At 34.1% G+C, this 13,148-nt stretch overlaps 1 protein-coding gene and 1 long non-coding RNA gene across 3 annotated transcripts; one reads left to right on the plus strand and one right to left on the minus strand.

Annotated features, from left to right (window-relative positions):
• Window positions 1-642: 642 nt before the first annotated feature.
• LOC119080309 lies at window positions 643-8,201 on the minus strand. Its single transcript, XR_005088312.1, has 3 exons — window positions 8,191-8,201; window positions 6,471-6,475; window positions 643-793 (listed from the first exon to the last, which is right to left on the minus strand). It is a non-coding gene; the product is annotated as an uncharacterized LOC119080309 (long non-coding RNA).
• A 1,241-nt stretch (window positions 8,202-9,442) lies between these two features.
• On the plus strand, window positions 9,443-11,677 carry LOC119080310 (senecionine N-oxygenase-like). Of its 2 annotated transcripts, XM_037188584.1 has the most exons (6): window positions 9,477-9,841; window positions 9,989-10,317; window positions 10,390-10,751; window positions 10,817-11,134; window positions 11,195-11,265; window positions 11,328-11,677. In XM_037188584.1, the coding sequence occupies exons 2-6, from the start codon at window positions 10,061-10,063 to the stop codon at window positions 11,646-11,648; spliced, it is 1,329 nt and encodes a 442-aa protein (XP_037044479.1). In that variant the 5' UTR covers window positions 9,477-9,841; window positions 9,989-10,060; the 3' UTR covers window positions 11,649-11,677. The 2 variants fall into 2 exon arrangements, with proteins under 2 accessions (XP_037044478.1, XP_037044479.1); XM_037188583.1 differs by having other exon boundaries at window positions 9,443-10,317.
• Window positions 11,678-13,148: the final 1,471 nt, after the last annotated feature.

The following is a 13,148-nucleotide window of genomic DNA, read 5'->3' on the forward strand; positions in this document are numbered from 1 at the left end:
TCAAATTTGTTGGGGTTTCTATATGACACGCAACAAATTTCGCTCACTGCGCTCGAGTCTTCGTACTCATTTCAATACCTAGTTCACAATGTCAAATTCACGTAGTTCAAATTGGAAGAAAAATGATTTGTTTCCGTCATCGATATATATATTTTAAAGGCTATAAGGGATAACAGGTGATTGCCATTAATACTCGCAAAGAGACACACCAAACCAGTTCAATGCATTATAAATTTAGTACGTAAGGAAACGTATAAATAAAGTCGTTTCTGTTTAGATTTAACCCTCAGGTTAACCACTTTCAAGTTAATCCAGCTTCCACCAACGTGATATCCAAGATTCGTGTTTTGTACCGTTCGGCTGCAAATTTTAATTAACATTAAGAGAACACCTTGTACTTATGTTGAATTTATCGAACCACTTGCGGATTTATTTATTATAAAACCGAAACGTGTGCTTAGCCGTAATAAAATATTGAAGATAAGCTATGTAATTTGGTATCTCGTATCCAGCTGACCGAATTAAGGTATTTGAGGGCATACCTTTCACAGACGATAATCTTCATTGCGATTATAAAATCTAGGTATTCTTTTCAACTTTTCAATGATACAATATAAGATTATGTGACTCTTTGCCTTCGGTTCGACCAGCAATGCCCACACGTCTAGATAACAATTTTGGCAAGAGGTGCATACACTTTTTTATCTGCCGAGAACATTATATACCGAGATAAACAAAAATGCTTTAGAGGGATAAGTGTGAAATTATTGTTCTAGGCAGAAAAATTATTTTACTTAAATAATGAAGTACTTCATTAGTTTTAATATCCATTTTTCCATTAAAGACGAGATTAGACGGAATTTGTTGCTTACTTCTACAGTAACTACAGCGATAACAGATGACAATTAACTTGATGTAGAACATAAGTCTGAGTCTGAGAACATAAATTAACCAACTCAATTTTCGGCTGAAACCTTTTGAACTGCAGTTCGTCTTCTCCTCCATAAAATTCATGAATATGGTTAGGGAATATGGTGTAAACTTTGCTAATTATATTAAATTTGAGTGAATTATTAAAATGGCAATTACCCAAATCTCATGCATTTATTTAAATTATTCTTTTCTATCACTACTTTACCTAGGATCTGAGACCTAAAATTAATTTCGTCGAATTTTTTAATTATAGAAATCGATATTCGCTTCTGCCAAGAAAAACTGAAACGAAGGGAAATCTCTGTAATTATCTTCTTCTTCGTCTACACAAAAAAAAACTTATTTTCTATTGAATATTTCTTTAAGTAGAGTTTCTTATCGAAAAACAAAAACATAAATTTGGTAATTTTCTTCGATCGATTCTCATCCAAAATTCATTGAATGGAATGCTAAAAGCTAATTCTAATAATACATTACTATGTTACACAGTTTTTATACACAAATGTGGTGTGTCCTGTACGGTTACATTGTGTAGAATGCCGTGAATGTGTTTATAAGACATATAGGTATAATAATAGTCGTGTCTGGACGTTGGTTGACGATATTGATGAGAATAGAGAAAGAGATACCAAAGTTACTGCTGTATCTTCCTGGAGAACAAATATTGCCAAAGAAAATATTAAATTACAAAAATAGATGGAGAGGGAAGAACTTGTTAATGGGAAAGTAACGATGTTATTGAGATTGCAGGATTCATAACTTGTTATTTCTCTCATATTATTTATGAGCATAGACACATGTTGTAGGGACTCACGTTTAACTTAATTTATTTTGTAATTACTTTATGTAGTGGAGTTACTCAATCTGAGCACTTCAAGCAAGTTACTGGATGTAAGTTCAACATTTGCATAATATTAGATCCCATTCACAAAGTAGATACATTCTTCAGAAAGAAGGATTCGAACGAAAGACAATACTTCATACGCTTTAAAGTTTTTTTAAATGCATGTTTGCTCTCCGTCAGGATAGGAGGATGTGTAATTTGTATTTTAGTATGTAGCTTTTAACCTGTTACAGACGACAAGCATATGACCAGTATCATTATCGGGTCTATTACTTCCATTGTTGATTTCAAATCTTGTACTTCAATTGTTTTAACATGCATTTTACTGTATAAAAGCCTATATTACCCAGATCTTGTAATTATTTTTGTCGTCGTTTTCGATATCAGATGAGTAGCCGTATGTGACAGGCTTTGCGATAGGAATATTTCACAGTCTTCTATTTTTAGCATTTGTGTAGAAACCATTTGTTATTACTAATTACGCACAATCAAAAAGTCTGTTTTTTAAAATTCCAATAGAAAATACGTCCGATTTTGGTTTGCTGTTTTTCAGAAGAATCCCTCTTGACGTAGCGAACGAAAACGTAGCACTACACTAAATCTCTTACTTCATTTGTTCATCACATGGGATGATTCGAAATCCTTCACTTCGTTGGTCTTAATCCAAGTTAAAGTTAATTGTTTAGATAATTGACTAAATGCTTTAAAAACTCCAGCCTCAACTGCGCCTTATTTTGGCTTCTATGTCATTATTCTCACATTCTAAGAAACATGCGGCGGAGAATGGAAATGACAATCGATTCATGTTCCATCAAACAATCGAAAACGAATGAAAAACATATGTTCAGAATGAATATGTAGTACTTTTTCTAATATAAAACTTTTTCGCTTGATTGCTGTTGTGTGTATTGAGTGTCCTGAAGAAAATATCAATGAATTGCTTTTTGATTGCGATTCGTTTACAAGTCAAATATCCGAAAGAAATAAAGGAAAAACTTGGTTTTATCGGTAAAAATAATTGCTTTGTGCATTCTACTAAAAGTGGAAACGTAGGTGGATTCGCTAGGGTATTGTTGATAATGTTTCTGTGAAATTTACTCTTAGATCTTATTAGCCTGTGAGTACTTATTTTTATCTGCCTAAAACGACAATCTCGATAATTTATCCTTCCAGTGCAAAACTGTTTATACCTTCCAAATCGTCAAAATACACTTTTTGGACATAGGTACATTATCTAATATTACTTATTACATCCTACGTAACTTCTTCATTCAATACTCTTGTAACATGTCATTACGATACAATTCTAATATTGACTTCGGTAAATTTTGCTTTAAATCGTTTAACATGTGTTTTGATTGTTGGCACTTTTTTTAAAATGTCAAATCGGGCTTTTGGACTCAACTGGGTCATACTCAGCAAGTTTTCTAGAAAATTTTAAAGCTAAAATTGAGAAGACGACATAAACGACAGTCTTTGTTGGAACACCCCCAAACGGAACAGGCTCTGCAAATAGCATCGGCCAAACGAACGGAGTTTAGCACTCAATTTGTTGCATTGGCATTGAATAACCAATAAAAATCAATTTTGCAGATTGTTTTATTTAAAGGTTAAAACATTTCGAACTTATCGAGATGTATATCTAAAAGCAAAAATTGTTTAAATTCCAAGCACCTTCGTTCGTACATTTTTTATGACCCTTTACGGTTTTATCAAATGATGCGTAAGTGTTATTAAATGAAACGTTTTCCCTTACACTTAAAATATATATTTTACACCCGATTCAATGAACCTTTCGAAATTGATATAAGCAAATATAATAGCATTTACCTGTGAAACTTAAAGCTCTACGGTCCATCTAATTTCGCTGCTACTGTACAGAAATATAAGACGAAAGAAAATTCCATCTAATATTTATTGAACATTGAAAGCCAAAAGGTTGCCTATAAATCTGTTATACCCAAAGCATATTTCTATTGAACTTAGAAGAAGTGTTAGGTATCCTTTCACGTTGATAATAAAAACAAATATTTTTTCTTTTTCGTTTACTGTGATACTGTGATACCATGATATATGAATGAATGTATAAACCCAAACAGTGAATCGGAACGGTTTTCCAAGGAAAAAGATATTTTGCCAATTCCCGATAGAGTAATATCTTTGGAAGTCAATTTATACGCACAAATGGACATTTTACGAATGTTACAGAAGACATACCAACCATCACCTATACAACCAATACAGATGAATCATAAATGGAAAGGAAAAAAATGAAGCGGAAAGCGTTTTGATGTTTAAGTCTCAGCTTTATTGTTATAGAAAAAGTGAACACATTTTTTTATAGTACCATCGTGAGTTGACACCATAAATATCAATGGAAACAAAGACAATGTAAAGAAATGACACCGATAGATGAACGGTTTCAGTTGATAGCCAGAAAAAGATATCGAAAAATGCGACACCAACAATAAGAACAATACGAAAATAAACAGGGCGAAATATACTTGGCTTGATTACAGACGGCGAGCAGCTAAGTCAGATATTTTATTTTAACAGTGTACCTGGAACATAATACAAAATCTTTTACTTAAGTGACTTTAACTGAATCATCACAAAAATATTAATAGAAATTAGCATTCCAAAGAAACTTACCACTGATAAAAGGTGTTATAAATCTGTTATCGACAGACCCAGCGCCGGCCTGGCTTGGAAAAGCCCTTCGGGGGCTATATGCAACTTAATCTGAAAAGGCCCTTAAGTTAAAAAATTTCGTACAAAAATCCAAAAGGCTAATCGGGAATCGCCCGAATTCTAAGTATGGTCAGTCCGGTCCTGCGAGACGTCCAACATTAACGATGATTTCTGGGCTGGCTGTCTTATTATTCAGCAAAATGAGTGCTAAAACAAATGAAGTAAAAGATCTTGTTAATACCAAACATTAGTAAAACTATTAAAAACAACAACAGAAGTAACATATCCATTGACTTTTACTGTGGTAAAAGGATATGGGCTTCTCACATTTTTCGGTAGACTTTGAGAAATCTCACTAAAATTTGTTGCTCATCATTCCTGAACAGTTCAAATATACTTCGGTGACTAAAAATATCCGAAAATTTCCCGTTGAATTAATTATTGCAACCAATTTAGAGCACCGACAACATAATATCTAAAGCGTTAAATCTTTAAATGCTGTTTGACGTGGCTTCATTATGTTTTTGCACGGCACGTGAAACGTTTCGAAAATTTTATGTCATGTCCAGTTGTAATTAATAAGCGTTTCGCTTGAAAAGCGTAATTACAAAGTACTTTTTACTAACATAAAATTGAGATTTATGGTTTTTTAACGATGTACGAGTGAACGTTTTTTGTCGGGCATTTATCTCCGTATACAGGTACCACGATTATTTAATAAATAATTCAAATGGTACAAAATTCAAAAAAAAAGGAGAAATCCGGAATATTTTTTCCCATCTCGTCCGTATCGAATCGCCAAGTAAAAACTGAATGTAAAAGTTAATCTGTGTACATGTTTATCCGATTTTCTGTTATCAGTTGGATGAAATTGTAGTAAACGGTAGAGTAAAAGCGAGATGAGCATAACATCTGGTTCGGAGAGAATGTCGACTTTCTTCTAAAATAGGGGATGCTAATGAGAGATACTTCGGTGTTCTTTTTCCCCAACTGAGTAATCCGTAAAGCTTTCAATCGTCTGTGACACGAGAACGATACCGTATATATAGCAATGGTCTTGTGATTATATCACACCGTTAAGTTAATATATTGTGTTTTATATGGTACTTCGGAGTAAATATTTAAATTGAATTTACGTTGGGTAAATTAAATTTGCGGTGACCAAGATCCTTGTAATTAAATTCAAATCTTAATTGCCGTTCATTTTAGAATTATAAATGAAATTCAATTAATTGAGACTTGATTTTTATGTTGGCTACGGTGTACACTTCTAATTATATTTAGTTGATTTACTTTGCAACAATACAACGGAAACCATGCCAAACTTCTGGAAAACTAATTCCTTTTCATAATCGTCTTGTGTATTTATACAAAACGTAGTAGTGGAACATGAATAAATGATTCAGTTTGTTCAACATAAAACGCCTTTCATGTGTGAAAATGAAAATGTTATTTTCTCTTCCAGAGCAATTCATAGATTTTTCTGGTTATAATCTTGAGGCACACAAGCACACACAAAATCCCGAAAACAAATTACCCGTATTCGCTTCAATCTTTAATGCTTTGATTACATTGAAATGTAGCCACGTTATAAATATACAGACATCCTACCTTGTACAGCAATATGGTCGTTGATAATATAGTAATTCAAAAGATTTGTTTGCTATTCTACCGTAAATGTGGTAACTCTATTGAACCGAAACTTGCGGCTAATAAACTCAGTTAATGAAATCTTGACCTAAGACTATTATAAAGGAGAAAATTTTTCGCTTCATTGACTTCGTGCGGAGTTTTCTTCGAAAAATCGTAGAATGTACACAACCGGTTTCGGAAGGATTTGTTTTGGGAAGTGAAAATTTCATTTGCGGTTCCGGTCAAGGGTATGGAGAAAGGTTCACTTTTGTAATGCAAAGTAAGAAAATGTTTTGCATAATTTCAATTTGTTTTCTATTAAAAGTGTTTAGAACATCAAATCCAAATTTTTGTTGTTGTTCTACCAAACATTATCTTCAAATCCCAGTGCACCGAAGAACAAAGTGTAAACGAGCCGTCAGAACAGTCGGAGCGTTCGCTGCGACTGAGCCCCGTACGAACCCGTACATCTATTGCGTACGCGACCCTAGTTCGTCGGTCGCCCTACTCTTACCCTAAACCTACTGACTTAAAATTCTTATGAAATGTGCACGTCTTAAAAATTGCGCATAGCGCAATTACGAAGCCCCGTACGACGTTCCTTTCAACTGTAACCCAAACTTAAAAATTTTTGCAACAATTTATATTAACCTATATTTACCTATAAATAAACATTTTACTAATAAATATGCTAGTATATAGCTCAAAAGAACTATATACACCGTTATATAGCTCAATATAGCTGTATATATTTATAAATAGATATCCATATTTGGGATGCTTGAAACACCTCACACACATAACCAATCACTTCCCACTGATCAGTAACTTTGTAAGTATCATTTTCACCGATTTCTATTGTTTTTACAAAAATCCAAAATGGCGGCCGACGGCCATTTTGTTAGAAGGTGGAAATTAGTACAGCTGCTTTACATTCAATAATACCTTTCAAACAAAAAAAAATCATGAAATTCGGTCAAAGTTTACGCGATATATTAACAAAAAACACCACGTTCACTGTACGGCCGAGTAGCCACATATAAGCTCACTCCAAGAGACCTAGCTCACGCTTCTGTAAACCGAATTCCATGAACTTTTTCCCTGATTGGTACGGTCAATACCTATCTAATAAAGCAAAATCCATTGAAATCCGTTCAAATTTGGCCAACCTACAAGCAAAAACGGCTTGCCACCCTGTACCTAGTTCACTCCAAGGGGTCTAACTAACGAGTCGATCATCTGATTTCCATAAACTTTTTTTTTGTCGTTCGGTATTGTAAATACCTTTTATTCGACGTATCACTTACATGTTTAGCCTTTGAATGGTCGCAGATATCTTCGGAAAACGTTAAATCAGTTATGGGGGGGGTCGACCCAAAATTGCCCATCTTCGAACTTAGCCTCACTATTTCGACTATATTTCAGGGAAAATTTTTTTTTGAAATCGGATTTGATTTACTCAAGATATCGACGTGACAGACAGACGGACGGACGGACAGACAAAATTTTTATTGCGGATTCGTTATCTATGAACATAGGCAAACACTTTGCCCTTACCGTCTGCTTCGAATTCCATCAATTACACACGGCATCGTAATCCTATTAGCCCCTTGTACTTCGTACGGGGCTAAAAAAAATCCGAATTTCTTTAGTCTATTTAAATATTTGTTCTCTACACTTCGCAGAACAATATATTCAGCAACAATAATGCTATTCGCTTCACATTATTCCCAGTCAAAGAAAGTGCGAAAATATACTGCGTTTATAAACATAGACAACGTCTACAAATTTATGATAACGTAAGCTCTCCGAGTTAAGTGTACAGCCACTTCGTACATATATTTTTATATATGTAATGCAAGCCAGAATAATTTATTTTATTTCCGAAGGAAAACAGTTTTCCTTCTATTTATTCTTTTGCATATTTTATTGCGCATACGAATTTGATCTACTTATGCAAAGTGCACATTAATACTATGAGTTCGTTACTTATACTATTCCTTTGATTAATGTTTTGTGTCAGTCTGTTTTATGGAGCAATAAATTTGAGATTAAACGACAAAATGAGAAATTAATTTTACTCTTAACACTCAACTATTTTTTAGACTTTCGCAAATTGCTGGTCTAATAACTTAATCGTTTCGTATAGTTTGCAATACATGTATGGTGACACATTCGGGTCATCCTAGCCTTAGCATGATGTGGATCAGTGTAATAATTTAGTTTCACACCGTGGTCTTGTAAGAGACTGATACCATTCAGAGACTCGGTTGTATTTGCTGATGTCACTCTTAGCGCATGCACTTAGCTACATCGAGAGGGTGCTGCGAGAATCGACTAAAAAAGCCACTGTTTAGACCACTATTTCAATATTTCCACCAAATTTCATACTATTTCCTAGTACTCGATTAAAACCAACGAATTGTCTGGAAAATGGAGGAAATTTGCGAGACCACCATGCAACCTAGGTGTTGGAAGTTGTGGAGGAGAGTTGGCCGATTTTTATTTCTTTGAAAACATATCGAAATTTTTACCGATTTTAACATACAATAGCTGGTCGTGGAGGTCTCGATGAGTTCTGGGAAGTAGGATAAAATTTTATCACTTTAATTGAGCTGCAGCGATAAAGCGCTACAAAAATGATAAACTTGAGCGAAATATCCTCAAGTTTCATCTAAAAATGGTGTAATGAAGCTACTGATGCAAAACAGAGTCTATTACCCCATTTGTTTAAAAACAAATTTTGATATAATATAAGTTATTGTGAAGCTGGAGCTTGCCACTTATTTTTTTCGATTTTGTCTATAACAGATGAATAGATAGAAGTACGAATTGAACTAAATTGACATGATGTGATCATATATTCTAAATTCAATAAGCAGCATTTCATGTGCATGATAGATCGATTTTTTAAAACTCAATGTGGCGTTCAATGCGTGTATTTACAAATGAATTTTGGTAATAACAACTTCACCTTACCTATGCAACTACCTACATGTCTGAGAAACATGAATAAATGAATCATACCGACCAAAGTACCGAAGAACAAAAAAATTCACAAAATGTATCTAAACCATTTGGTAGATCGTATGTGAATTCCTAATGACACAACGGGTCACATGATTATTTTAAATCAAAATATACTTTTAAAATACATGATTTTTTAGCGTGCTAACGTCACCGAGTTGATGAGGAAAAACCTTAACTCGAATTATAAACTCGTATAAACAACCTACGTCACTAGTTGATTTCAATACCCAATTGATTCGTTATTTTGTTTTATTTTATCTCTTTCTGTTGATGTCTTACCGAATAAAATGCAAAAGTTGCAAAAGAAATCGATGGTGTTAAACAACTTGCCTATAGCGATACAAAATCATTTAATCTGTTGATACGACTCGCACGACGATCATTTTTATCTTGCAATAAATATTTCCTTCTATCAATTCGGATCATTCAATTTGCGAGTATCGATCATTACGCGACCTTCATTTATTGTATGTTATGTCTTTAGCTTCAAACAAACATACGTTTACGTTCAACAAATATATTATCCAACCAGTTACCAACTAACTTTCGTTAGACATTGCATCTTCGAGACTTAAATAAAAAAAAATCTGAAAAATTAATCACAAATTCGTCGTAGAGACACCTGGTATTAATCGGTCCGACGTTTTCACCGACTTAACATTAAAGTGTGAGATGTGATGTGATTTGATATTAAGTGCAGTGATATCTCAGGTGAAGTAAAATTTATGCATAAACATATCGACGAACGAGTCTGAATTGCAAGATTACAGATTTTTGGTTTTACATTTGAATTTCATTAACTACACTTTTATAACCCACGCACATATTCGTTTTTGAATTATTTCTTTTTTTGGCCAGGTTTATTCGTAAAGTGACTCTCAGTTTCAGTTGATGGTAAATATTACGAACAAACAGTAGAAACTTGCAAAGATGTTTAAGTGTTGTGTAGTCTTAATCGTCGTGAGTTTAATATTGAATTATTGCTCCGGTTTCGTTCAAACTTCAATTGCAATCATTGGAACTGGCCCGTCTGGTTTAGTCACGGCTAAATATGCAATTGAACAAGGTTTTAATGTGACCGTTTTTGAGCAAAACGACGTTATTGGTGGTGTGTGGTGGTACACCGATGAAATCGGCAAAAACAAATATGGATTACCTATTCACACATCGATGTATAAGGGATTACGGTAACGTTATATCGAAATTTTAAAAAAATGCAAAACAATTCTCTAACGGAAAAAAACCAACCCAATACATAGGACGAATGTACCAACTCAAATGATGCAATTTTCCGATCATGTGTATGGCAAAAATATAGTGTCGTTTCCATACCGCAACGACATATGGAATTATCTCAACTCATATGCGCTTCGATTTGATGTTAAGAAATCTACTCGATTCAATCATGTGGTAACCACCGTAACACCAATCGAAGACAACAAATGGAAAGTGGTGGTCAAAGATCTGCCGAACAATAAATTCGAATCGAGTATATTTGATGCGGTCATCGTTTGCAATGGACACAACTTTTTGCCGAAAATACCGATGATCGAGGGTGCCGACGATTTCGGTGGTAGGAAAATACACAGCCACGATTTTAGAAATGCAGAGAATTTTGTTGGTAAGGAGATTGAGGCGATTTTCCTTTTGTCGAAATCAAAGAACAATTTCAATAATTTGTCACAGGTGAAAAGGTTCTTGTGATAGGAAGCGGTTCCAGTGGGATTGATCTAGTGGCTCTATTATCCCAAACAGCAAACCATGTGACATGGAGTCGTCGTTCGGATAAATTGAAATTCCCGTATAAAAATGTGACCTATAAGCCAGATGTGAAACGGTTCACTAAAACCGGAGCTGAATTCGCTGATGATACCGCGGAAGATTTCACTGTAATTTTTTACGCAACTGGGTTCAATTTTGATTATCCATTCTTGGGCAACGAAAGTGGAATCACAGTGGACAATAATTTTGTGCAACCACTGTACAAAAACATCTTTAACATCGGTTCGAATATTTGCATGTAAATTAATTTGTCAATGTTGAACTAATGTTATAAATTACTAGAACATCCAACGTTACTATTCATTGGCGTCTTAAGTGGACTTCATCCGACCTTTCCCACTTATGAGTTGCAAGTAAATTTTAATTTTCTCTTCTTCTCATCTGTGTTTCGTTAACAATAATGATCAATTTTCAGGCTCAATTCGCTTTAAAATATTTATCCGGAGAGCTGACACTACCATCGAAAGACGAAATGTTGAATGACATAGAAAGTCATATGAGAATTCATATGGAACGCCATCAGAACAATCGTTCGTCGCAATTTTTCGCTTTGGAGCATCGCGACTATTTTCTGGAATTGAGTGCTCTGGCAAAAATCGAAAGTCCACCGGAAGTGATATCGACAATGTACTTGGATAATGATGCGATGAGAACGGGTGATCCGGTCACATTTCGCAATTATCGGTACATAGTTCTTGATGATATTAGATATATTAAGAAAAAGTATGAAAATTAACTTTGAAAGGAATTTGCATAGAAATACAGGTAGCTCATAAAAGTTTAAAAAAAAACAAATTTTGGTATCAATCCAGATCGACCTCAACTTTCATAGAGCATGCGCCGTGAATCACCATATTTTATCTTGACTCAAATGCGATGAAAAGGTGGCGTTTTGTTGAAGCTATCTAATGACAGTTCAGGTAAGAAAATTTTTATTTTTCTCCTCTGGTTTTTCTCAAGGGACGAACAAGAGTTTTGCTTTCTTGGATGGACGCTCGGATGAAAAATTATGTGCTCACTTCGGGACGAAATAGGAAATTCCAACTCGATGGAGTTTTTTTTTTGATATCCCCCCCCAAACGACTGAGCCAAACCTTAGACCCAAACATTTTATTTCCACAAAAAAAATTACTCAAAATTTTCTGTGGTATGAGCCCCAAACGACTGTGCCATTTGTCCAAACATCACTACTCCAAATAGTTGAATACAAATGTGGGAAATAACTAGGTCTTAAATTCATATAAAAGTCAACCATTTCTGCACAATTTGTTTAATAAGTCCAAACAATGATAATCAAAACATAAAAGTTACTCGTTCAACGTATCGAATCAGGCTGACTTTACTTACTCAAGTTACAATGTTCATTGTGATGCAATTAAACAAAGGATTCAACTGACTCTCGTAGCTTGATAACGACGAATAATAATGACAAGCTCTGGGTAATATGGTCATTTATATAAAAAAATGCATGTTAAAAAAATTGAATCAACAGATTAAAAATACTTTGATCGATGGAAGCAACGCACTGTGAAGTAATAGACCAGTTAATAAAAGTAAAAGGTTGAGGTATTTGAAGATTTATTGAAATGGCAGGCAGCATATAATGGTGCGAAAACTACGACTTTCGCCGCGTGCGTCTAAAACCGTACTTTTCATGTTTCAAGCCCTTCTTTCGACACCCTTAGAATGTAAAATCCATTTCATAGCTCGGGATAAAAAAAATGAAAAGTCTAGTTTTCGTGTTTTTATAGTTTATTGACCTCGGCTTCGCCTCGGATCAACGAAATTCACACGAAAACTCTACTTTTCATCGTTTTATACCTAGTCTTTTCTTATTATATCAAATCGTATGTTGAAACAATTCAATTAGAAGATTTTGCTTTAAATCAGTGCTGGAAATAAAATAAAGAACACTTGTAAGCGTGTAATTGTTTAATCTGTCGTTTAACGTATCCACTAATGGTTGATGCAAAGTCTACTACTTCGTTAGTTTTAAGATACATTTTACAATATAATAGGTATATTAACCGGATATGATTGCTTGTTTTTGATGTTGCTGTCGATCGATAACAGATGATTAGCCCTCATTACTTATTTCTCAATGAGCATTCAGACCGATATTGTCAACTGAACAAAATTTCAATAAAACTTTAAAATTATATCCTTTTGCTTGATAGAGAGTAAAACACACAATGGAATAGCCTCACATATAATAGTTCATCAAACCTTTTAAAAC

This window comes from Bradysia coprophila, unplaced genomic scaffold (assembly GCF_014529535.1).
Source record: "Bradysia coprophila strain Holo2 unplaced genomic scaffold, BU_Bcop_v1 contig_350, whole genome shotgun sequence".
Classification (NCBI taxonomy): Eukaryota; Metazoa; Arthropoda; class Insecta; order Diptera; family Sciaridae; genus Bradysia; species Bradysia coprophila.

Bases quoted from the DNA above. Each gene is read 5' to 3' on its own strand.
- LOC119080310 (XM_037188583.1), top strand. From the start codon at position 10,061: ATGTTTAAGTGTTGTGTAGTCTTAATCGTCGTGAGTTTAATATTGAAT. The intron at 10,752-10,816 runs GTAAGGAGATTG...AATTTGTCACAG, and splicing joins AAATGCAGAGAATTTTGTTG to GTGAAAAGGTTCTTGTGATA. The intron at 11,135-11,194 runs GTTCGAATATTT...ATAAATTACTAG, and splicing joins CAAAAACATCTTTAACATCG to AACATCCAACGTTACTATTC.